The 25,748-nt window shown below is 37.7% G+C and overlaps 1 protein-coding gene and 1 long non-coding RNA gene across 3 annotated transcripts in view; one reads left to right on the top strand and one right to left on the bottom strand.

Moving 5' to 3' along the window:
- LOC147833556 (uncharacterized) overlaps positions 1 to 25,748 on the bottom strand; it is a 486,957-nt gene that overhangs the window by 310,691 nt on the left and 150,518 nt on the right. The window lies entirely within an intron of this gene.
- zgc:153184 overlaps positions 5,763 to 25,748 on the top strand; it is a 45,681-nt gene continuing 25,695 nt past the window's right edge. Inside the window, 1 exon segment of one of the 2 annotated variants that reach the window (NM_001045369.1) lies at positions 5,763 to 5,841. In NM_001045369.1, coding sequence (NP_001038834.1) covers positions 5,836 to 5,841 — 6 coding nt within the window. In that variant the 5' untranslated portion in view covers positions 5,763 to 5,835. 2 annotated transcript variants of the gene reach the window in all.

Below are 25,748 nucleotides of genomic sequence, written 5' to 3'. Positions count from 1 at the left end.
GTCAAGTTCGATTTTATAAATGGCAACTTTTGCATGTGAAGTTCACTGTAAAAAATGCATGGTTTCACGCACTTCATTCATGTTGTCCCAACACACATCGATTAAGTCGACTTAACAAATTTAAGTGAATTGAACGTAACACAATTGATTTCTCAAAAACTATTTAATTACATGTTGATTCAGCTCATTTTAAATAAGTAGTTTGAACAAGCAGCAAATTAATATGACTTCCGAATGTTTCCACGTCCTTTTTGTGCGTACGCCACATTTATAAACGAGACCCCAGACCTCATGTATAGCTACCCGCCGGTTATTGAAACACTCCACGCTTCCAAATACTGATGTCTATATGGATTTTCTTTATCGAACACCGTGAAAACTAAAAGATAAACAAATACACAAACCAAATGTTTCACAAAAACAATCAAAAGGACAACAAAATAAACAAATAATATATAAAACAACTTTAGTTTACCAAGTTGGCCTGATAACCAGCTGTAGAATAAGCAAAAGCATTTAACAGGTGCTTGCATTGAGATCTCACTATCCTCTGGCATACAAACTCTCGCAGGTTAAATCAATCAATGGGAATCATGTGACTTCCCACTCAAGCCAACCGTAAACAAAGAAATTAGTAACATAAACGAATACACATACAAATTATGAAATACTAACAATTAACACAATTACAAGCTGACCAATCAGCTCCAGCTACATCATGACTGAACTATCAGTATATAAGCATCCCAAAAGAAAGATCACACAATGAGAGACGTTATTTCCTCCATGATCAGACAGCCGTGTGTTGGAAATGTCCTTGGTTTCCCTGTGGCTTTCATCCAAACACCTTCAAAAGCACTATTATCAGGACTCGGCCTTGTTGTGTTCCCCTTTAACCCGCCTCTTGTTTGCCCTGAGCTAATCTGCGGCTCTACAGGACATGAGCTCACTCAGCTGTGCCTTTATAAATATGGCTGTAAAAAAGGAGAAGGAAGATGTCTGTGTCATTACTTGGCCAAGAAAAAAAAACAATGAACTTTGGATTTGGGTCACCTTGTATTTGAAATGACCACTTGGTGATTAATTGATTCTGGAGAAGAGGCTATTGTTGAATACTAGTCAGTGGCTATAATGTATATAATAGAGGCCAGCTAGAGGCTGTGCTCTTAAGTGTCCTTGTTAGTGTGTCTAATATTACATTGGTTCTAGGGAAACATACCCAGCTAGCAAAATTCATGTGGCTCAAATCCGGCCCACATACCATATGGAATGATGGCACTTGGGTGGTCCGCTGTTTTCCAGATCTGGGCCACAATTAAGCCATAGCAATATCACATATCAGCCAGAATTCACCCAAACGAACCAGAACTGACCCTATTCTGGGCAACACTTTGCTTTTATTCTGGCCCAGATCCGGCCCACACCAGACACTTACATCTGGACCACATACTGAATGGAATGATGGCTGTAGGGCGGTCCGCTCCTGTTTGTCAGATCTGGGCCACAAATAAGCCAAAGCAATACCACATATCAGCCAGAATTCAACCAAATGAACCAGAACTGACCCTTTTCTGGGCCACAGTTTGCTTATATTCTGCCCCAGATCTGGCCTATTACTTCCAGTAATAGATTAAACATTGGTAAACATCAGTGAATAATATTAATTCATCACAGGTTGTGCCTCACATCATTTGTTTGCTGTAATGAACAAACTTTTCAATCAAAGTTCTTAAAAAATTACAGCAGCCCAAAGAAAATGTGTATTAAGAGGTTCAGGGCTATGAGCCCAACTAAAGCGAACACTTTTCTCCATGATGGTGACTTTAGTCAATGTGGTCCACATATGTCTTAAGATAACTGGGCCACATTTGCCAAATCTTCTCTGGGCCGCTTTAGGCTCACAGCCACATTAGCCAGAGCTAACTGTGCCGAATATTTGCCAAAAGCGGCCCACATTTGTTTTAGTAGAACTGGGCCACATTTGCCATATCTTCTCTGGGCCACTAGAGGCTCAAATCCACATTAGCCAGAGCTTACTCTGTCGAATATTCCCAAAAGTATCTGGATGCAGCCTTTATGATGCAAACTGAGATTGCATCACTCACCGATGCAATGTCAGACACAATGCACTCAATGGAGTGAGTGACGTCACTGTGATGGGTAGGGTTAGGGGCGGGGTTAGGTGAGCTCATTAAAAAGCATTGGATGCAGCTCTGCACCAGGTCTGCATCCAGACCCTTCTCGAATATTTGCCAAAAGTGGCCCACATATGTTTTAAGATAACTGGGCCACATTTGCCATATCTTCTCTGGGCCACTATAGGCTCACAGCCGCAATGGCCAGAGCTTACTGTGCCAAATATTTGCCAAAAGTGGGCCATATATGTCTTAAGATAACTGGGCCACATTTGCAATTACACGTGTGAGCCACTTTAGGTTCAGACCCAGATTACCCTTAAATGACTATGCCACCCGTGGCCATCATTTGTCCTCTGTCATTTGGGCCAAATTTACCATTTCCACATAGGCCACATTGGGCTCACATTCAGATTACATTTTGCCACAAGTGCCAAATCTTTGCCTTAAAAGGCCCATATATGAATTTGAATCTTTAGCCCCCCTTTGCCCTTGTACAGGTGGGCCACTTCAGGCTCACATTCATTTAGTCTGGGCCGAAGGAACACCACCAGTGCCGCACAACTGCCTAAAGTGGCCCACATTGGAATGCTATCTGGGTATTGAGAAACGTATTGAGTTTGGTACCAATTAGTACTGACATTAACATTTGAGTGCTGTTGATTGTTCTTAAACATCGCTGATTGGCCATTGTATTCACATGCTCAACAGAAGTGATTTGCTGTGAATGTCATGAGTTCACCAAACTCACCACTGTTTACTGAGTGTAACCACAGATACAAGGACACTGGAGCATTTTTAGAGTTGCACAAACAAGTTGATCCATCATTTCTTTGCTCATAGCTCATGTCAGTTTATATACGGATCAGCTGATAGGCGCGACTCTAAAATGCTTCAGTGTTCTTGCATCTGTGGTCACACTCAGTAAACCGCAGTGAGTTTGTTGAACTGATGACCTTCACGGCCGATCACAGTCAATTCTGTTGAGCATGTGACTCCAGAAATAATGTCCAGTATAGAATATAAAGTCCTGCTGCAGTGGAGACAGAATGAATATTGTGTCTGACTCCATCATGAGCTTGGAGGACTGCATCCATACATCTCTGACATGACTCAAATCACTGATTAATAAAGTCATCTGGAATGGCAAAGAAAGCGTTCCTGCAGGACTTGCAGAGTTCATCAAGAGTCTTTGGATTGCTCTTCAACACCACCTCATTCAATTTACCCCAGACATGCTCAATAATGTTCATGTCTGGTGACTGGGCTGGCCAATCCTGGAGCAGCTTGACCTTCTTTGCTTTCAGGAGCTTTGATGTGGAGGCTGAATTATGAGAAGGAGCGCTATCCTGCTGGAGAATTTGCCCTCTCCTGTGGTTTTTAATGTAATGGGCAGCACAAATGTCTTGATACCTCAGGCTGTTGGTGTTACCATCCACTCTGCAGATCTCTCATACGCCCCTATACTGAATGTATCCCCAAACCATGACTTTTCCTTCACCATAATAATTTATCTGCAAGTTTCCTCTTCATGCTTTGCTTTGTTGATTTTTCTCTCTCTCATTCACACAATGAGGCTCTTCATATCTCTCTGTCACATGCTAGACATGAGCTGCTTTCAGGTTGTTGCAATGTTTCAGAAATAAACATGATATTAGCTACAGACATCTTAAAATGCCCGGTTTTTTTGACTTGTGGTATCTTTTTAACAGTTGTATAATAGTAAAGGGATAGTTCACACAAAACCAAATATTCTGATATCATATACTCACCCTTTACTTGTTTCAAACCTGTCTGAGTTTCTTCCTTCTGTTGAACACACACACACACACACACACAGACATATTTTAAAGAAAGCTGAATAATACTTTTTTTGCAGCGGCCACTTTATTAGGTATATCTTACTAGTACCGGGTTGGACCCCCTTTTGCCTTCAGAACTGCCTTAATCCTTCGTGTCATAGATTCAACAAGGTACTGGAAATATTCCTCAGAGATTTTGGTTCATATTGACATGATAGCATCACACAGTTGCTGCATAATTGTTAGCTGCACATCCGTGATGCCAATCTCCCGTTCCACCACATCCCAAAGGTGCTCTATTGGATTGAGATCTGGTGACTGTGGAGGCCATTTGTGTGCAGTGAACTCATTGTCATGTTCAGGAAACCAGTGTGAGATGATTCACGTTTTATAATTTGGTGCGTTATCCTGCTGGAAGTAGCCATCAGAAGATGGAGACACTGTGGTCATAAAGGGATGGACATGGTCAGCAACAATACTCAGGTAGCCCATCCGACCTCAAGGTTGGACGTTTTGTGTGTTCAGAGATGCTCTTCTGCAGACCTCGGTTGTAACAAGTGCTTATTTGACTTACTGGCACCTTTACTTAGCTGGAGCCAGTCTGGCCATTCGCCTCTGACCTCTGGCATCAACAAGGCATTTGCGCCCACAGAACTGCCGCTCACTGGATATTTTCTCTTTTTCAGATCATTCTCTGTAAATCCTAGAGATGGTTGTGTGTGAAAATTCCAGTAGATCAGCAGTTTCTGAAATACTCAGACCAGCCCGTCTGGCACCAACATCCATGCCACATTTAAAGTCACTTAAATCACCTTTCTGATGCTTGCTTTAAACAGCAGCAGATCATCTTGACCATGTCTACATGCCTAAATGCATCGAGTTGCTGCCATGTGATTGTCTGATTAGAAATTTGCGTTAACAAGCAGTTGGACAGGTGTACCTAATAAAGTGGCCGATGGGTGTATGTATATATATATATATATATATATATATATATATATATATATATATATATATATATATATATATATATATATATATATATATATATATATATATATATTCACAGTTAAAATCTGAAGAAGATGCATAGATATAATAAATAAACAGGAGCAACCAAAAGATACGTAACAAATATTCCTTTTTGTTGAAATTTAGTAGTTTGCAATTGTTAAACTGTTTTGTTTTATGCACCAAAATACCAATATGCACAAATACAGGCTGAGAAATGAATAAAATATTCAAGGATAGAAAATATCAAGAGTGTATCCTGTCAAAAAGTGTAAAAAGTTATGTATATATACACACACACACACACACACACACATATATATATATATATATATATATATATATATATATATATATATATATATATATATATATATATATATATATATGTGTGTGTGTGTGTGTGTGTGTATATATATATATATATATATATATATATATATATATATATATATATATATATATATATATATATATATATGCACAATACACTTTGTTTTAGCATGTTAAAGTTACTATTATATTTTCCATGTTATTACTATAGTATTGGTTTTATGTAAGGATTGCTCATGTGATGCGTAAAACCCATCTGAACGTGCGCGTGCTTTACCATACCTTGAAGTTGAAGCTTTATAACCTGATCACTGTCTAGTCAGGGTGTTTTGTGACACAGCCCGTGTGTTTGCCGTGACTTAAAACTCTTCGGTTTGACATCGTTGAGGAGATGTGGACAGGTTTTACGGATTTTACTCAGCTTGGTTGCGCTGTCAGCTCCTCATAGTGTGTCTTACTCCGTCGTTTGCGTTTTCAGTTCACAAGTCTGCGTGTTTCTGACTTGAAGGAACATAAAGCGAGGTGAAGATCAGCGCGGAGAAACCCGTCTGGAGATGGAGGTAAGATTTCGCTTTCTTGCAGTATTTTTTGTTTGCGTACTGGGATAAAAACATGTTTTCAGAGTGAAAACAGCTCGAAATATTATATGAATAGCGTAACTTGCAGCCGCGAGGTAGCAGAAACAGTGACTTTACGTCAGCAAAACAGCGAGTAAATAATTCAGATTGCTCTCATGTTTTTTGACATTTGGGTGTTATTTATAATAACGTCCAACATCTATAGAATAATAATCTCATAATATGTGCATGTAAACATACTTCATGACTGAACCAATAACTTTTGCACTTTAATTTAAACGTTTGTTTCGCACATATGAATAAGTCTATTTTAAGTTGAGGTAAAGTTGGTTTTCATTCGGACTTTCTCCTTAATAATAGAATAATAATATAATATAACAATTTAGAAAAAAAATTCTGTGTAAATTCTAATTAAGCAAATCATAATGCAAACTAAATAGTGCTGTTGTTTTTAAATCATATTTAACGTTACATGTGATTTCACTCAGAAATATTCAAAGTACCATGTCACAAGTTATCACTGAACGAATGTACGAATGTAAAACCAACTTTACCGTGTCTGAAAGCATGTCTGGTAAACAGTGAATCTGTAGTTTGAGGTAAAGTTGGTTTTATATTCGCCCATTCGTTCAGTGACAACTTGTGACACGCTGCATTGTTTACCATGGAGGTACTTTGGATATTCGGTGCAAAATCGCATGCAAGTATGACTTGAAAACAACATTAGCACTATTTATTCGACTGAACAATGTTGTACTTTTGTCATTGATCAAACAAATGTATATATATATATATATATATATATATATATATATATATATATATATATATATATATATATATATATATATATGATTTTACTGTTTAGAATTTGCTAACTTTTCTTAAATTATATTATTGAGGAGAAAGTCTGAATGTGTGAATATAAAACCAACTTTAGCTTAATCTATTTTATAGCTGTTGAGGACTGTTTAAAGGGACAGTTGACCCAAAAATGAAAACTGTCATCAATTAACTCTCTTGATATTTGTTTGTTTGTTTGTTTCTACTGAATTTTAAAGATTTTTAACTAAAACTGTTGTCTATAGTGATTTTATAAAGTGCAAATCATTGGCCAACTGCACTTTAAGGGTTTAAAAACATATACAGACAAAACAAAAAAAGAAAAAAATGATTGGTTTGTGCTAAAAACGAATCTCCATTAGATAAAACTTACGTTATTTTACTGAAGAAAGACAAAAAACGTAAAATTAACTTATTTAAAGGGGTAGTTCACCAAAACTGAACACAATAAGATACTTTGAAGTAAGCTGGAAACCTGTGACTTCCTTTTAATATTAGAAGTTAGTGGTTATTCAGTTTATACAGTTTTATTATACAGTTTTTTTTTTTTTTTTTTTTTACATTTGGGTGTTGTTTATATCAACTTCCAACATCTATCGAATAATAAAATCATAATATGTGCATGTAAACATTTATGACATTTTACACTGAATGAATAACTTATGTGCTTTAATTTAAACGTTTTTTACGCACATTTTAATACGTCCATTTTATACCAGTTGAGGACAGTTTAAGGGAAAGTTGACCCAAAAATGAAAACTGTCGTCAATTAACTCTCTTGATATTTGTTTGTTTCTTTGTTTCTATGGAATTTTAAAGAATTTTAACTGAAACTGTTGTCTATGGTGATTTATAAATTGCAAATTAGCTGCTACCTGCACTTTAAGGGTTTAAAAACATACACAGACAAAACAAAAAAGCTAAAAAAAAAAAAAAAAGATTGGTTTGTGCTAAAATCTCCATTAGCTAAAACTTAAGTTATTTCACTGAAGAAAGACAAAAAAAGTCAAATTTATTCATTACCCTACTGAAAAATCCAGCTTAAACCAGCCTAGGCTGGCTGGCTGGTTTTAGCTGGTTGACCAACCTGGTTTTAGAGGGGTTTTGGCCATTTCCAGGCTGGTTTTCAGCCATTTCCACCCTGGCTGTAGCTGGTCAGGCTGGAAAATGACCTGCTAAATCCAGCTAAAACCAGCTTGACCAGCCTGGTTTAAGCTGGACATAGCTGGTTTTGGCTGGGCTACCAACCTGGCTAGGCTGGCTGGCTGGTTTTAGCTGGTTGACCAGCCTGGTTTTAGAGGGGTTTTGGCCATTTCCAGGCTGGTTTTCAGCCATTTCCACCCTGGCTGTAGCTGGTCAGGCTGGAAAATGACCTGCTAAATCCAGCTAAAACCAGCTTGACCAGCCTGGTTTAAGCTGGACATAGCTGGTTTTGGCTGGGCTACCAACCTGGCTAGGCTGGCTGGCTGGTTTTAGCTGGTTGACCAGCCTGGTTTTAGAGGGGTTTTGGCCATTTCCAGGCTGGTGTCCAGCCATTTCCACCCTGGCTGTAGCTGGTCAGGCTGGAAAATGACCAGCTCAAACCAGCTAAAACCAAACTTGACCAAATTTAAGCTGGACATAGCTAGGTTTGGCTGGGCTCCCAGCCTGGCTAGGCTGGTCAAGCTCTAGCTTGTCATCTCCCAGCCTGACCAGCTAAGACCAGGCTGGAAATGTCCAAAACCCCTTTAAAACCAGGCTGGTCGACCAGCTAAAACCAGCCAACCATCCTAGGCTGGTTAAAGCTGGATTTTTCAGCTGGGAAAGGGGTAGTTCACCAAAACTGAACAAAATAAGATACTTTGAAGAAAGCTGGAAACCTGTGACTTCCTTTTAAAGGGCACCTATGGTGAAAAATCTACACTTCAAGCTGTTTGGACAGACATGTGTAAGTATAGTGTATAGACCGTCATATTGGGGTGATATACACACACACAGGTCTTTTTTTTTTCAATTTAACAACATAAAAACGGTGGACCAGTAGGAGTGGTTTTCAGAGCGACTGCAACTTGACGTAGGAGTGCGGTCCCCCCGCCACACCAATATTGATTGACAGGCGCGTCACCATATCCTTAGTTTGTTGTTTCACGTTCGCCATTTTTAGCGTGTGAGTCACTAAAGGAACACCCTTGCTCTATTTATAGATGCAAGGCTCAATGGGCTCAACACAAGATCAACATTCTCCACATTATCACTATACAAAGACACAAATGATTTTCTACTCTCTGCTTGGTCTCCGAGTCGTACATGCTGATCCTCTCATGTAGCTTAGCTTCTCTCTGTCTGCCTGTTTGTTGCAAACGCAGAGCGGGTGAGCTCTTGGCTCCGCCCCCTTGTTACGTTGGGCGGGAAGCCGAAGCTAATTTTCATGTGAAGCAACACGCCCCTAAAACAGCGAGCTGTGTACACGCCCCCAACATGACACTTAACACATTATAATAAAAACATCTGAACTGTGTGTTGAACTGAACCTAAACTGGCACATTCAGAACAACCATAATATTAATATGAAATCATAAAAAAGGGGTAAACTATATGCCCTTTAATATTAGAGGTTAGTGGTTACTTGAGGAAGAGCAAATAGTGAATGAATTTTCGTTTTTATGTGAACTTTCCCTTTAAAGGTCCCTTGAAATTAAAATAAAGTGTTAAGATGTTAGCATCAGAGTGTTAGTTTTAACATCTATAAGCTAGTGTGCTCCAAAACTTGCATTTTGAACATATAAACCTGATAGAAATACCCAAAGCTCATCCATCTTGATGATACACTGCTATTTGACTGTAAATCAATGTTGAAGTTAAAGAGTTCTTTGGCTAAAGTTTGTGTTATTTTAATTAGCTTTGCTATAGTAATATAATGACTTAATGGTGGCTCAGTGGTTAGCACTGTCGCCTCACAGCAAGAAGGCCACTGGTTCGAGTCCTGGCTGGGTCAGTTGGCGGGTGCTCGGGTTTCCCCCACAGTCCAAACACATGCGCTATAGGTGAATTGAATAAGCTAAATTGGTCGTAGTGTACGAGTATGTGTGTGAATGAGTGTGTATGGGTGTTTCCCAGCACTGAGTTGCAGCTGGAAGGGCATCCACTGTGTAAAACATATGCTGGATGAGTTGGTGGTTCATTCCGCTGTGGCGACCACTGATGCATCAAGTGACTAAGCTCAAGGAAAATGACATAATGGTTTAATTTTGAAATGTTTTTAACCATCAGCCTCAGCAAGTCCACGAGATAACTAACAGACACGTGCTGCTAAAATGACTGCTTTTAACCCCAAATGACCACAAAGTGAGACAGGAAGGGCTGTCTGCAAAATCTCTTCCTCTGTGAGAAAAGCAAGAGCTTTGATTTTTTTTTCCTCAGCCACTAGCACAAGTTCCTCACATGGACTGTTGCGGTCGAGTTGTTACTTCTGCAAGCGTAATTAACGTGCATTCAGCTCTTTCCTTAGCGTTTGTCTTAAAGCTCCCAAAAGGGATGTGAAAGAAGAGGCTATGATTTTACAGAAAAAAAGTACACACTGCTAAAAAATGCCTTACTCAGAGTTTATGCCTGGTTTCTAGTTCAAACATCTAAAAGTTCTTAAATCAAGAAGCATTTTTTTGAGAGAAGCTACATTTTTGTACTTGCTTTTAGAAATAATTAGTCAAAATTAGATGGGTTTTTCCCTTAAACAAGTTACTTTCACTTTAAAAAAAGGTATATTTTCAAGTTTTAAGGGAAAACTCGCTTCATTTTTACTCATTGTCAAGTGAGTTAAGAGAGCAGTTTTTGCTGCAATAACACTGACTTATACAGTTAAAGTCTGCATTATTTGCCCTTGTGTGAATATATATTTTTCTTTTTCAAATATTTCTCAAATGATGTTTAACAGAGCAAGGAAATTTTCACCGTATGTCTGATAATATTTTTTCTTCTATTTGTTTTATTTCAGCTAGACTAAAAGCAGCTTTCAAATTTTGACGTTTAGTGAAAGGTTGCTCTGAAAAATAACAATAATGAAGATCTTACTTTGTTCTGAACTGTGTTTTCTGGTTAATTACAATCCCATCTCGACATTTAAGAACCTGTGATGTGACTATTTCACATTTACACATTGCAATATCAATGCTGAAAGATATTACACATCCCTAATACTTACCATTATAACTGTTGAACACACACAAATCAGGATGTTTGAAGAATGTCAGAAACCTGTAATCATTGACTTCCGAAATATTTGTTTTTCCTACTGTTGATGCACAACATTCTTCAAAATATCTTCTTTTGAGTTTAACAGAACAAAAAAATTACGACTAACTGGTTTGAAACAAGTCAAGGGTGAGAAAACGATGACAGAATTTGTATTTTTTGAGTGAACCATCTCTTTGAATCTATACCTAACAAAACCTTGAGTAAAATGTTGCTCTAAAAATAATAACAATAATTAAGATCTTTCTTTTTTCTAAACTTTTTTCAATTACAATCCCAACTTGACATTAATGATCCTGTGATGTGACTATTTCACATTCATGCATTGCAAAATCGGTGATGAAAGATATTGTCAAGCCCAAATACATATTATAACTGTTGAACACACACAAAAAGGATGTTTTGAAGAATGTTGGAAACCTGTAATCATTGACTTCCAGAGTATTTGTTTTTTCTACTATTGCTGGACAACATTCTTCAAAGTATTTTCTTTTGAGTTTAACAGACTCAAACTAGTTTTAAACAAGAGTGAAGAAATGAAAAATTATTTTCAGTTTTGAGTGAACTATCCCTTTAAATCCATACCTAACATCTCTAGCTACATTATTGTACTTGCTTTTAGAAATAATTAGTCAAAATTAGATGGGTTTTTCCCTTAAATTACTTTCACTTTAAAATAAGGCATATTTTCAAGTTTTAAGGGAAAACTCGCCTCATTTTTACTCATTGTCAAGTGAGTTAAGAGAGCAGTTTTTGCTGCAATAACACTGACTTATACAGTTAAAGTCTGAATTATTTGCCCTCGTGTGAATATATATTTTTCTTTTTCAAATATTTCTCAAATGATGTTTAACAGAGGAAGGAAATTTTCACCGTATGTCTGATAATATTTTTTCTTCTGGAGAAAGTCTTATTTGTTTTATTTCAGCTAGAATAAAAGCAGTTTTCAAATTTTGTTGTTTAATGAAAGGTTGCTCTGAAAAATAACAATAATGAAGATCTTACTTTGTTCTGAATTGTGTTTTCTGGTTAATTACAATCCCAACTCGACATTTAAGAACCTGTGATGTGACTATTACACATTCATGCATTGCAAAATCGGTGATGAAAGATATCGTCAAGCCCTAATACATATTATAACTGTTGAACACACACAAAAAGGATGTTTTGAAGAATGTTGGAAACCTGTAATCATTGACTTCCAGAGTATTTGTTTTTTCTACTATTGCTGCACAACATTCTTCAAAGTATCTTCTTTTGAGTTTAACACACTCAAACTAGTTTTAAACAAGAGTAAAGAAATGAAAAATAATTTTCAGTTTTGAGTGAACTATCCCTTTAAATCCATACCTAACATCTCTAGCTACATTTTTGTACTTGCTTTTAGAAATAATTAGTCAAAATTAGATGGGTTTTTCCCTTAAATTACTTTCACTTTAAAATAAGGCATATTTTCAAGTTTTAAGGGAAAACTCGCTTCATTTTTACTCATTGTCAAGTGAGTTAAGAGAGCAGTTTTTGCTGCAATAACACTGACTTATACAGTTAAAGTCTGCATTATTTGCCCTCGTGTGAATATATATTTTTCTTTTTCAAATATTTCTCAAATGATGTTTAACAGAGCAAGGAAATTTTCACCGTATGTCTGATAATATTTTTTCTTCTATTTGTTTTATTTCAGCTAGACTAAAAGCAGCTTTCAAATTTTGACGTTTAATAAAAGGTTGCTCAGAAAAATAACAATAATGAAGATCTTACTTTGTTCTGAACTGTGTTTTCTGGTTAATTACAATCCCATCTCGACATTTAAGAACCTGTGATGTGACTATTTCACATTTACACATTGCAATATCAATGCTGAAAGATATTACACATCCCTAATACTTACCATTATAACTGTTGAACACACACAAATCAGGATGTTTGAAGAATGTCAGAAACCTGTAATCATTGACTTCCGAAATATTTGTTTTTCCTACTGTTGATGCACAACATTCTTCAAAATATCTTCTTTTGAGTTTAACAGAACAAAAAAATTACGTCTAACTGGTTTGAAACAAGTCAAGGGTGAGTAAACGATGACAGAATTTGTATTTTTTGAGTGAACCATCTCTTTGAATCTATACCTAACAAAACCTTGAGTAAAATGTTGCTCTAAAAATAATAACAATAATTAAGATCTTTCTTTTTTCTAAACTTTTTTCAATTACAATCCCAACTTGACATTAATGATCCTGTGATGTGACTATTTCACATTCATGCATTGCAAAATCGGTGATGAAAGATATTGTCAAGCCCAAATACATATTATAACTGTTGAACACACACAAAAAGGATGTTTTGAAGAATGTTGGAAACCTGTAATCATTGACTTCCAGAGTATTTGTTTTTTCTGCTATTGCTGCACAACATTCTTCAAAGTATCTTCTTTTGAGTTTAACAAACTCAAACTAGTTTTAAACAAGAGTAAAGAAATGAAAAATTATTTTCAGTTTTGAGTGAACTATCCCTTTAAATCCATACCTAACATCTCTAGCTACATTATTGTACTTGCTTTTAGAAATAATTAGTCAAAATTAGGTGGGTTTTTCCCTTAAATTACTTTCACTTTAAAATAAGGCATATTTTCAAGTTTTAAGGGAAAACTCGCCTCATTTTTACTCATTGTCAAGTGAGTTAAGAGAGCAGTTTTTGCTGGAATAACCCTGACTTATACAGTTAAAGTCTGCATTATTTGCCCTCGTGTGAATATATATATATTTTTTTCAAATATTTCTCAAATGATGTTTAACAGAGCAAGGAAATTTTCACCGTATGTCTGATAATATTTTTTCTTCTATTTGTTTTATTTCAGCTAGACTAAAAGCAGCTTTCAAATTTTGACGTTTAATAAAAGGTTGCTCTGAAAAATAACAATAATGAAGATCTTACTTTGTTCTGAACTGTGTTTTCTGGTTAATTACAATCCCAACTCGACATTTAAGAACCTGTGATGTGACTATTTCACATTTACACATTGCAATATCAATGCTGAAAGATATTGCACATCCCTAATACTTACCATTATAACTGTTGAACACACACAAATCAGGATGTTTGAAGAATGTCAGAAACCTGTAATCATTGACTTCCGAAATATTTGTTTTTCCTACTGTTGATGCACAACATTCTTCAAAATATCTTCTTTTGAGTTTAACAGAACAAAAAAATTACGACTAACTGGTTTGAAACAAGTCAAGGGTGAGTAAACGATGACAGAATTTGTATTTTTTGAGTGAACCATCTCTTTAAATCTATACCTAACAAAACCTTGAGTAAAATGTTGCTCTAAAAATAATAACAATAATTAAGATCTTTCTTTTTTCTAAACTTTTTTCAATTACAATCCCAACTCGACATTTAAGAACCTGTGATGTGACTATTACACATTCATGCATTGCAAAATCGGTGATGAAAGATATTGTCAAGCCCAAATACATATTATAACTGTTGAACACACACAAAAAGGATGTTTTGAAGAATGTTGGAAACCTGTAATCATTGACTTCCAGAGTATTTGTTTTTTCTACTATTGCTGGACAACATTCTTCAAAGTATCTTCTTTTGAGTTTAACAAACTCAAACTAGTTTTAAACAAGAGTAAAGAAATGAAAAATTATTTTCAGTTTTGAGTGAACTATCCCTTTAAATCCATACCTAACATCTCTAGCTACATTTTTGTACTTGCTTTTAGAAATAATTAGTCAAAATTAGATGGGTTTTTCCCTTAAATTACTTTCACTTTAAAATAAGGCATATTTTCAAGTTTTAAGGGAAAACTCGCTTCATTTTTACTCATTGTCAAGTGAGTTAAGAGAGCAGTTTTTGCTGGAATAACACTGACTTATACAGTTAAAGTCTGCATTATTTGCCCTTGTGTGAATATATATTTTTCTTTTTCAAATATTTCTCAAATGATGTTTAACAGAGCAAGGAAATTTTCACCGTATGTCTGATAATATTTTTTCTTCTATTTGTTTTATTTCAGCTAGACTAAAAGCAGCTTTCAGATTTTGACGTTTAGTGAAAGGTTGCTCTGAAAAATAACAATAATGAAGATCTTACTTTGTTCTGAACTGTGTTTTCTGGTTAATTACAATCCCATCTCGACATTTAAGAACCTGTGATGTGACTATTTCACATTTACACATTGCAATATCAATGCTGAAAGATATTACACATCCCTAATACTTACCATTATAACTGTTGAACACACACAAATCAGGATGTTTGAAGAATGTCAGAAACCTGTAATCATTGACTTCCGAAATATTTGTTTTTCCTACTGTTGATGCACAACATTCTTCAAAATATCTTCTTTTGAGTTTAACAGAACAAAAAAATTACGTCTAACTGGTTTGAAACAAGTCAAGGGTGAGAAAACGATGACAGAATTTGTATTTTTTGAGTGAACCATCTCTTTGAATCTATACCTAACAAAACCTTGAGTAAAACGTTGCTCTAAAAATAATAACAATAATTAAGATCTTTCTTTTTTCTAAACTTTTTTTCTTGTCAATTACAATCCCAACTTGACATTAATGATCCTGTGATGTGACTATTACACATTCATGCATTGCAAAATCGGTGATGAAAGATATTGTCAAGCCCAAATACATATTATAACTGTTGAACACACACAAAAAGGATGTTTTGAAGAATGTTGGAAACCTGTAATCATTGACTTCCAGAGTATTTGTTTTTTCTGCTATTGCTGCACAACATTCTTCAAAATATCTTCTTTTGAGTTTAACAGACTCAAACTAAATTGAAACAACAGTGAAGAAATGAAAAAGAATTTTCAGTTTTGAGTGAACTATCCCTTTAAATCCATACCTAACATCTCTAGCAATGTTTAATAAAAGGTTGCCCTGAAAATAGCAATAATCATAATATGCTTATTATTACATAAACAGCTGTAAAAGCAAAAGGGTCGTCAAACCCATTAATAGTGAAGTGACCCAAATCAAAGGTCTCAGGAGGCTTGAAAGTTTATTAATTCCTTTTTTTTTTTAGCTTAGTCCCCTTATTAATCGGTGGTCACCACAGCGGAATGAACCGCCAACTTAACCAGCATATGTTTTACACAGCTGATATCATTCTAGCCACAACCCAACACTCGTAGGCCTCCGTCGGTCAGTGTTGACCATGGATGACGTATCCTAGCTCTTTTCTTGAGGCATGACTGATTGTCTGAGACGGCGTCGTTGGTGGCTGAAGACACCAATACGGGAGAGGCATTTTTTACCGCAGCAGTCGCATTGATAGGTGGCTCCCTGGCTGACGCTCTGCACCTTTTGGTGAACTCGCTTGTCCTCTGACGCACGCATCATGTTCTTCTCACCTGACTTGAGCTGTTTGGTCAGGGTGCACCTCCATTTCAGGCGGTCTGCTGCAAGGTCTTCCCAGGACTTGGTGTTTATGTCGAGGGCCTTCATGTCCCTCTTCACGACATCTTTAAATCTCAGAAATGGGCGTCCTGTGGTTCTCTTCCCAGATGAGAGTTCTCCGTAAAGGATATCCTTTGGGATTCTCCCATCCTCCATACGGCGCACATCCTTGCATTCACACATATACACTACAGCAATTTCATTCATTCATTTATTTTTGTCGGCTCAGTCCCTTTATTAATCGGGGTTGCCACAGTGGAATGAACCGCCAACTTATCCAGCATGTTTTTACCAATGACTGTAAAAAATATGGACGACGCGACAGCCCTTTTTCCCATTGAACGCCTTGAGGGCAAAACGCCTGCTTGACGGGCACAAACTGTCGCAAAAGACTGCTGAAATTGGAGCCAGACATGCGCAGAAGGACTGTCTGATGGAGCCAGAGGAGGAGCCGCGAAAATGAGCAGAGTCGAGCTTCCAATCAAACGCTTTATGTAAAATCAACCACGCCCCCCGAACTTCTCAGCATGCGTTTGCTGTCATATCAACACAAATGGATGTAATAACGTTAACAAATATGAGGGTTTTATATATTCAATCGCGCCAGCTCCGGGCCGCAGCGCATAACTTACTCGCGGCGTCGCAGGCTGATTCCAGCTCGCATGCGGCAGCGCCTGCTCGCTCGGCCGCAGCATCTGGCTCGATTGACTCGGGCTGAAATTGGGTAGTGAGTCCAGGCATCCGGAGTAGGTCCAGCAGAGGTAACATTAGTCAGTCTGAGCTCTAAGAGATAAGTCTCCGGCAGGCGAGAATCTAGCCGGAACTGTGTTTTGCTATCTGGGTGGTTAGGCGTGTATCAGCAAACTAATAAAGCCCGAAAAAAGCCCTGAACTTAGCGAATAAACAGTGTTCCACCAGGATCATGTATGTCAGAAACTATAGTTTACTGCTGAACTCATTTTGTCATGGTAAAATAACACAGAAATCGAATAATAACACTTCAGTCTACTTCAGTCTCCTGCCGAAGCTCAGACGCCGCGCTTTGAGAAACTGTCAATCACAGCTGTCAATCACGATGACACGCCCAGCATTAAATTACTGCTAAAAACAAACTGTTTACAAAAATGAAGATCTGCACCTATTTCAGCACAATAACCAGTGCCTTAATCCACCAGAACTATCTTTCAGGACATTTTATTGCAAGTGTAATATTTTTTTTTATTTGGGCTCAAGTCTCCTTCATTAACACGGAGGAGGCGGGCTTTATGACTTGTACTGCAGCCAGCCCCCAGGGGGCGATCTAATGGCCGAAACCTTCACTCAAACGTAGGCTTGCGGCACACTTGGTTTTTACGCAGCAGATGCGCCGCAGCCTATCTCTGGAAAAGATCCACACACACACACAAACATACTCTATGAACAATTTAGCCTACCTAATTCACCTGCAGCATGTCTTTGGACTGTGGGGGAAACCGGAGCACCCGGAGGAAACCCACGCAAACGCAGAGAAAGAACATGCAAACTCCACACAGAAACACCAACTGAGCTGAGGTTCGAACCAGCGACCTTCTTGCTGTGAGGCGACAGCACTACCTACTGTGCCACTGCGTTGCCACTACAGCAATGTAGCTTAGTCAACTATCTATACCACATCTCTTTGGACTGTGAGGGAAACCAGAGCACCCGGAGGAAACCCACGCCAACACAGGGACAACATGCAAACTCCACTCAGAAATGCCAACTGAACCAGCCAGCACTCAAACCAGCGACCTTCTTACTGTGAGGCGATCGTGCTACCCACTGTGCCACTGTGACGCCCGGCTCGAAAGTTATCACACATTAAAAATCAGTAGGGATGCATGAAATTTCCACACTTCTCTTTGTATTTCCATTGTCGCTACAGTTCTGAACTGCACAGAGTATGAGTAGGTGTGTCCAAATGTTTGATGTGTGCTAGTGAATGGAAAGCGTAGAGAGCGTGTTCATGTTAATGCCTGAAAAGTTTACATAATAGAGAGGAAGAGGAATGACTGAGAAAGAGGAAACACAGGGAGGGTCGTTCTCATGGGAGAAATCGCTTCTGTGTGCTAGTAGATCTTCATGTAGAGAGAAAAGAAGAGGGCAATTCTATTCAAATCTCAACTTTGCCCTGAAACACCAAAACAGTAAAACCCTTTTGAAGTTTTTTGTGTATCCAGATTGCATGAGGGCACTTCAGGTAGTTATGCAGCACTGGTGGTCTTGCTTCAGCCCAGACAAAATTAATGTGATCCTGACGTGGCCCAGCCTTCAAGCTGCAACCCATCTCTGGGAAACATACACACACACATTTACACACACACTCATTCACTACGGACAATTTAGCCTACCCAATTCACCTGTACCGCATGTCTTTGGACTGTAATGTCTTAATTAATTAATTATATGTCTTAATAATAATTAATTGTATGTCTTAATAATAAGACATATAAATGTTGATTTCAATAGTTTATTAATCATGTACTAACTCTTTCTGATTGATCCTAAAAACCCTCAACTACTATTAAATACAAATGGTTTGTAAATAATGTAATACTTAATTTAGTAATGAAAAATAAATCATTAACTAAGTATGAAAGTACAATCATTAACCACTTAAACTCTGCTGCTATTTGGAGATTTCCGCCTAGATTTTGCCTACCCAAATTTAAAAGCTTCCCAAATCCACATGCAGAGGTGTAAATGCAAAAATTTGGTATAAATTTAAAGAAAACCCTTTGAATTTTCATAAAACACTATTGAAAGTGTTTAAAATATCTGTATATGTCGTCTGTGTTATAATAAACACCTAAAAAAGAGGCGCTTTTTGTATTTCTTTTTTATAAACTCAAATGTGAAAGTGTACCTTTTAGGTTGTGTGTGGTCTAGCGTGCTGTAATTAATTTTTGTGGTTCCTGCACATGTCTGTAATCATAGGAAAAAAGAAAAATGTCTCCACTATAATCTATGCAAAAGTTATTGCATTCCAACTGATGAGAGGTGCTGTACAAGCCACAGAGACGACCGATCCTTGTTTACATATTTCACTATTCTTTTGTTTGATCAAACATAATTCACTGTGTTTGGAGCACATCAGACATATAAAAGGATTACTTATGCACATCACCTCAAAAACAGAGGAGAATGGCCCTGAAGCGCACAGCATAAGGTAAGAGATGACGGCTGTCTGTGTTATCTTGGGCTGCTTATTGATCATAAATGTATTGCTTTCACTTCTGCACCATGGAAGCTCCACAATTCATTCAACAACTGTTTGGCATATGAATATAATTCAGTAAAAAGAATGCTAGAACCGTATGAGCACCGGCAAGAGCTTTCATTTAAGCTATAACTTGTACATGTGTCATATAAAACAATATAAAAATGAACCAATGTAAAATACCCAGCTCAGGTATCCAAAATACTGTGTATTTAAGTGTAAATAACTTTTATACAGTAGAATAAAAACCAAAATGATGCATATGTGCATAAAATATTGATTCTACACTTTCAAACGACACCACTTACGGGGGTCTGGTGCAATGCTAGCCCTTTAAATCTGAAAGCGAAAGTCGATGACATCACAGAGTTTAAGTGGTTTATATAGTTGCTTATAAGTCAAGAATAGAGATTTTGTAGCTGCAGTTATAAACTGCTTACTAATGGTGATTAATGTAGAGGTAATGCTTAACAGATAATGAGTTCACTATTTGCTATTGCTTAATAAATGATTCATAGTGTGTAGTCATTATAAAGTGTTACCGTTTTATTTTTACCTCACCTTCATTTGCCTTTTTTATCTTTGTGTACTGTCTATGGTTTCCACTTTACCTCATACACAGTATACATCCTCATGACATCCAGTGGTTTTGAACCTCGTCTGAACTCTCGGAGGTGTATTTCCAGAGAGCATGGATTCAGATAAACTGCATCATGTGCATCATGTGTCTGCTGACGATGACAAAGACTCTCTTGAGGAGCGTTCCAATGTGAAGGATTTCATTAGTCTTCCAGGAGGTCCGCTGTAAGGTTTTCTAACTCGTGATTAGGAAAGTACATGTCAAAGAATACCGTGATAACCTTTAAAGGGCACCTATTTTATCTCTTTTACAAGATCTAAGATAAGTCTTTGGTTTCTCCAGAATGTGTTTGTAAAGTTTCAGCTGAAAATACCCATCAGATAATTTATTATAGCCTCCAGAAGCTGCCCATTTTGGTGTCTGAGTACAGTGTAGCTGTTTTTCTAGCCTCTGGCTTTAAATGCAAATGAGCTGCTTCTTCATTCCCACCATTCCCACATGTGTGTGTGCTTCTCATGCGTTACATCAGATAAACAGCAGTCAGTGACAGGGACTCGATTGAAGCTGAAATACAGCTCATTACTCAAAAATACAGAGTATGTTTATTTCATGTATTTGTGGTCTAATTTATTCAAGCCTTTCTGAAATGACGAGTCTCACACAAATGCCTTTGGCAGCACACAGACATATTAGCATTTGCTAACACCATGCAGCCTTTATTACAAACATGTTCTGTTTTAAAAACATTTTAAACATAAAAATCACAGAGAGTTGGAACAAATATTTTAATCCCAGTTTATTTGCATAAAAAAAGTTCTGTGGACATGTGTTATTATACAAACATGGTGCCTGTCAATCAATGTTTTTATTCAGTGTTTGACGTGATCTCAACTGAAACATAAAAACAGGGCGGGACTTTTTAAAAAAACAGCCAATAGCATTTTGTTTTATCAAAATTTATTTTATTTTATTTATTAAGCCTGGTTTATACTTCTGCATCAAGTGACTGGCGTAACCCACGATGCATGCAACGAGCATAGTTGTGTAGTTATACTTTTGCGCGCTGTCTCTGCTGGTCTGCATTAACACTTCTTAAACGCTAGTTGGCAGTGAGGTGTTAATGTTCCTCCTCGTCGAGTTTCTTTGCTTCTGTTTTGTTTTTTTCTGAACACTTCTGGTATGTACAAGTGGCTCAAACTCGCTCATTTTTAGGCAGGAACCGGTGGACGTGCAACAACTTTAACTATGAGGTAAACACAAAACAAAACTTTCCATCCGGAGCTCCTTTACAGGACTCCACACTTGTAAACAGTCGCCCCATTGGGCTCGCACCACTCACGCGGCTTTCGGTTCCGCCCTGACTTGTCAGCGCTACCAAGCCGACCAATCACAGAGCTTGCGATACACGTTGTTGCGACGTGTAGTTAAATTTTTTGAGAGGTGCATGTCAGCGACGGCCACGGCGTAGGGCTATGCGTCAATGTGTAGGCTGCGCCGTAGCATACGCATGCGCTTGACGCAGAAGTATCAATCAGCCTTTATGAGATGCGTCAAAGGGGGCGGAGCATGTCGGCGCAATAACCCAGGGGTTATCGCATTGACATATGGTGCAGTAGCACGTCAGGGCGACCCGAGTTCGACTCCCATTTGAGGACATTTCCCAACCCTACCCCCCTCTCTCTCTCCCACTTCGCTTCCTGTCCTATCTAATAATTTCCTATCTAAAAAAGGCCAAAAGTAAATCTTAAAAAGGGTGGGGGGGCATGTCTCATACTAGAGAGCATTTGATTGATTGGTCAGAAGATTTGATTTGTATCTGAAGTATGAGATACAAAAATCGTTAATCCATTTAGCCGGAATTGACAAACTGCAAACTTTGGATGATTTTATTTTCAAAAATGCTAATTTTATTACTGTTTTGAAGCACACTAGCTTGTAGATATCTTCAAGATAGATTTCCTTTTAATTTCATAGGAACTTTAAGCAACCATGTAAAAAAAAAACTACACACAGTGTGACTTCGTAAAGTGATACTTCGCTAGTACACTGCTATATGTTAACTAGCTAAACATAAACCATTAGCTAAACAGTGGTGAGGTCTAAAGTGGCTTATTACTGTAATTTATGAGGGGTCACCACAGTGGAATGAACCACAAACTATTCCAGCATATGTTTTACACAGTGAATGCCCTTTCAGCCGCAACCCACTACTGGACAACACCCATAAAAACTCACACACACTACATGCAATTTAGTTTATTAAATTCCCATAGCGCATGTCTTCAACTCCACATAGAAATGCCAACTGGCCTAGCCGGGATACAAACCAGCGGCCTTCTTGCTGTGTGGCCATTGTGCCACCACTTATCTTTAACTTATGCAGCATAAGTCTGAAATTTTATTCATAATGGTCTTATAAAGGTCTTTAAAACCCTGCTGTAACTTTAACACAGTTTAATCCAGTGTTTCCCATTCCACAAATTGCACAAGATCCTTGTCCGCTGACATGGTTTTGCTCAAGTATCACTGACCCAGACCTTCACAAGACTTTGCGGTTCATTTCTCAAGCCACAGCACCCTAAAATAGAGCTCTCTGTACTCCCACTCCCAAAACGAGCCCATAATTCCCACCCGCCCAGCAGACTTATCCAAACATAGGGTTAAAAGTGTCTCTGCCCTACAGATTTAGGTCATACTTTGCACATTTAACTGCTTTCTTTAAAAATATAGATGGCTTTTTAAAATCAGCTTGACTGTAATACTAAATTCATGTCCATTTGAGAAAATGATCCGAACTAAAATGGACCAAAACGTAAAAAGTACTGCGCCTTTTGGACTAATCCAGCTGCCGTAGGCCAATGCGCTGTGCATTATGGGATATGGAGGAAAAATATTTGGTAATATTTGTGCAAGATGACCATGTCGCAGTTTAGCTAAATTAATTCACGCCTCCTCCTGAAGTGACGTGCCTTGCATTAAAACTAGTGCTGTCAATCGATTAAAAAAATTAACTAATTAATCACACTTTTTTTTTATTAATCTCAATTAATCGCATTTAAAAGACTGAAACTTGTAATTTTGGCTATTCAAATGTAAAATTAATGTAAACGCAAGACAAAAACTATTGAAATTCAAAATATAATTGTTTATTAGAATTTTTGTTTAACTTGTAACACAGATTTCTTCATGTAAACAACATACCCACAATAAACCATCAAGATCCTGGCTTGACAGCCATATTTATTACAGAAATAAAAACACAGGCATGTTAATGCCATTTAAATTTCTAAACAATCAATGCCAATAAAGAAAACATTGATTTCTACATTGTATTCTAAGTGAACGGCAAAAAAAGGCAAAATACTGGCATTGCAGATATGTAAAATAATAATAATAATAATAATAATAATAATAATAAAGTATTGAATACAAACAATTGCACTTCCACCACAACAGGAAGTAAAAAAAAAAAACCTGCAACTGCGTTAATTGCGTAATTTTTTATTTACACGTTAAATATTTCAAATGATTCACATGCGTTAACGCACTAATTTTGACAGTACTAATTAAAACATTGTTTTCCAGCCGCGCTTCATTTTCGAAATGTATAGTTTGTCTAAAGCAGGGATACAATCAGTCAGCGCAGTCGTCCCTCCTTAGTCAAAAGCGACATTTTATGTCTGCCAGTTTGTTTACTTGCCGAAGTTCATTGGCATTTTCCCGCCTGTGAATTCTGACCAATAGATAACAGTTTAGGAACTATGTTCAACAACATCTGGCCAATGAGAGATGTGGGTTTTGTCAGATGAGTGTATTTTGCTTCTTTTCAACTGGTTCGGACCAAAGCCGGCAGTGTGGTGTAAGAATGACCCAAAGACGGCAGAAAATGCAACAATGTATCATTTATTGCCCTTGGAATCAAATTCGGTTCCTTGGCACCACCATCTCTTAGGATCTGTAGTGGGACATTCATAGACTCTATTGTGAAGAAAGCCCAGCAGAGACTGTTCTTCCTTCGTCAGCTGAGATAGTTTAACCTGAGTTTAAGCTGCTCGTACAGTTCTACTCAGCTGTCATCCAATCCATCCTCTGCACTTCAATCCCCGTCTAGTACGGCTCAGCTGCCAAAACCGACCTCAGTAGATTACAGCGAATAGTCCGGACTGCAGAACGTATCACTGGCACTACCCTTCCTACACTTCAAGAACTGTACTCTTCCAGAGTGAGTAAAAGGGCTTGCAATATCACTCTGGATACCTCGCACCCAGCACACTACCTGTTCGAACTGTTACCGTCCGGTCGGCGCTTCAGAGCACCAAGCACAAAAACAGCCAGACACAGGAAAAGTTTCTTTCCTCAGGCTGTCTACCTCATGAACGGCTAAATATCCCAGACTGTGCAATAAATATGTGCAATACTTTCTTATACGCAGCTGTACAAAGCACCTTATATCAATATACAATGCAATACTTTCTACATTCGCATTAGTACACAGCACCGTATAACCTGTATATTTATAACAAATCTGTACATACAATTCAACATCCAGATTTCTTGTCTAACTTCATCTCTGTTTAATGTTTGTCATCTTTTTTTCTCATATTTATTTTGTGTTTTCACTTGTCACTTTATGTATACCCGAAGCTTCTGTAGCCAAAACAAAGTCATTGTGTGTGTGAAGCACACCTTGCAATAAACCTGATTCTGATTCTGAAATGAAGCGAACTACAGATGTGAAAGCACCCTTATACCGGCCCATGCCTACTCCAATCCTCTGTGCCAAAAATACCAAGAAGGCTGAGCTAAGAAATAGACATTAAACATACTCAACCCTATTGTTCCTATTGTGAAGTTTTACCCTTTTTACTCCGGCTTTGTTTTTCGAGGGACAGGAAAGAGTTAACAATCGTGGGCGCCAAAATAACGAGTCAAGGGCTGGGTGGTCTCGGGGGATTTCTGCTTATCATGGGTGAAGAGAAGGAACTGCAGGAAATGGAGGGAAGTGGACTGAGCAAAAACACGTCTTCTTTCTGTGCATGTAAGCACAAATGTTTGCTGGGGTATTCAGAAAGTGTGAGAAATTAAGAGACACGGCGTGTTTTTGGTGGCCGGAGGAGTGGGGTGGAAAACTAGTTAAATAAAGAGTGTTATTAAAGTGCGTATATCTGGGAGATTTTCGGAAGAATGTTGTGGGAGAGAGGCGTTTCTGTTTGCGGAGGCTGGCTGAGCCACGTAGAGAGAAAAAGGCAAGTGTAAGATCAGCTCCTGCCAAGAACAAGTGTTTACTCTTGAGTTTGAGGCTTTACAGCAGACTCTGGGATAACTTTAAGCACACAGGCTCAGCCATGACACATGTTTTTGTAGTCACACTTTATCTTAATGTACACTATTAACACATCATTAACTAAGTATTTCAGCTCAATAAATTTCTAATTAGCTGCTTATTAACGGTAAGGTATTAGTTAGGTTTAGGTTTTGGGTGAGATTGGGGAATGTACACAACCCAGGCTCATTCTGAAAACCTACCCCTATATACATTTCTGGAGAGCGCCAAATATGTGCCAGGAGGTAC

Source organism: Danio rerio, chromosome 15 (genome assembly GCF_052040795.2).
Source record: "Danio rerio strain M-AB ecotype USA chromosome 15, GRCz13ab, whole genome shotgun sequence".
NCBI lineage: Eukaryota > Metazoa > Chordata > Actinopteri > Cypriniformes > Danionidae > Danio > Danio rerio.
Note: the sequence above shows the minus strand (reverse complement) of the source record. Positions and strands in the feature narration are given on the sequence as shown.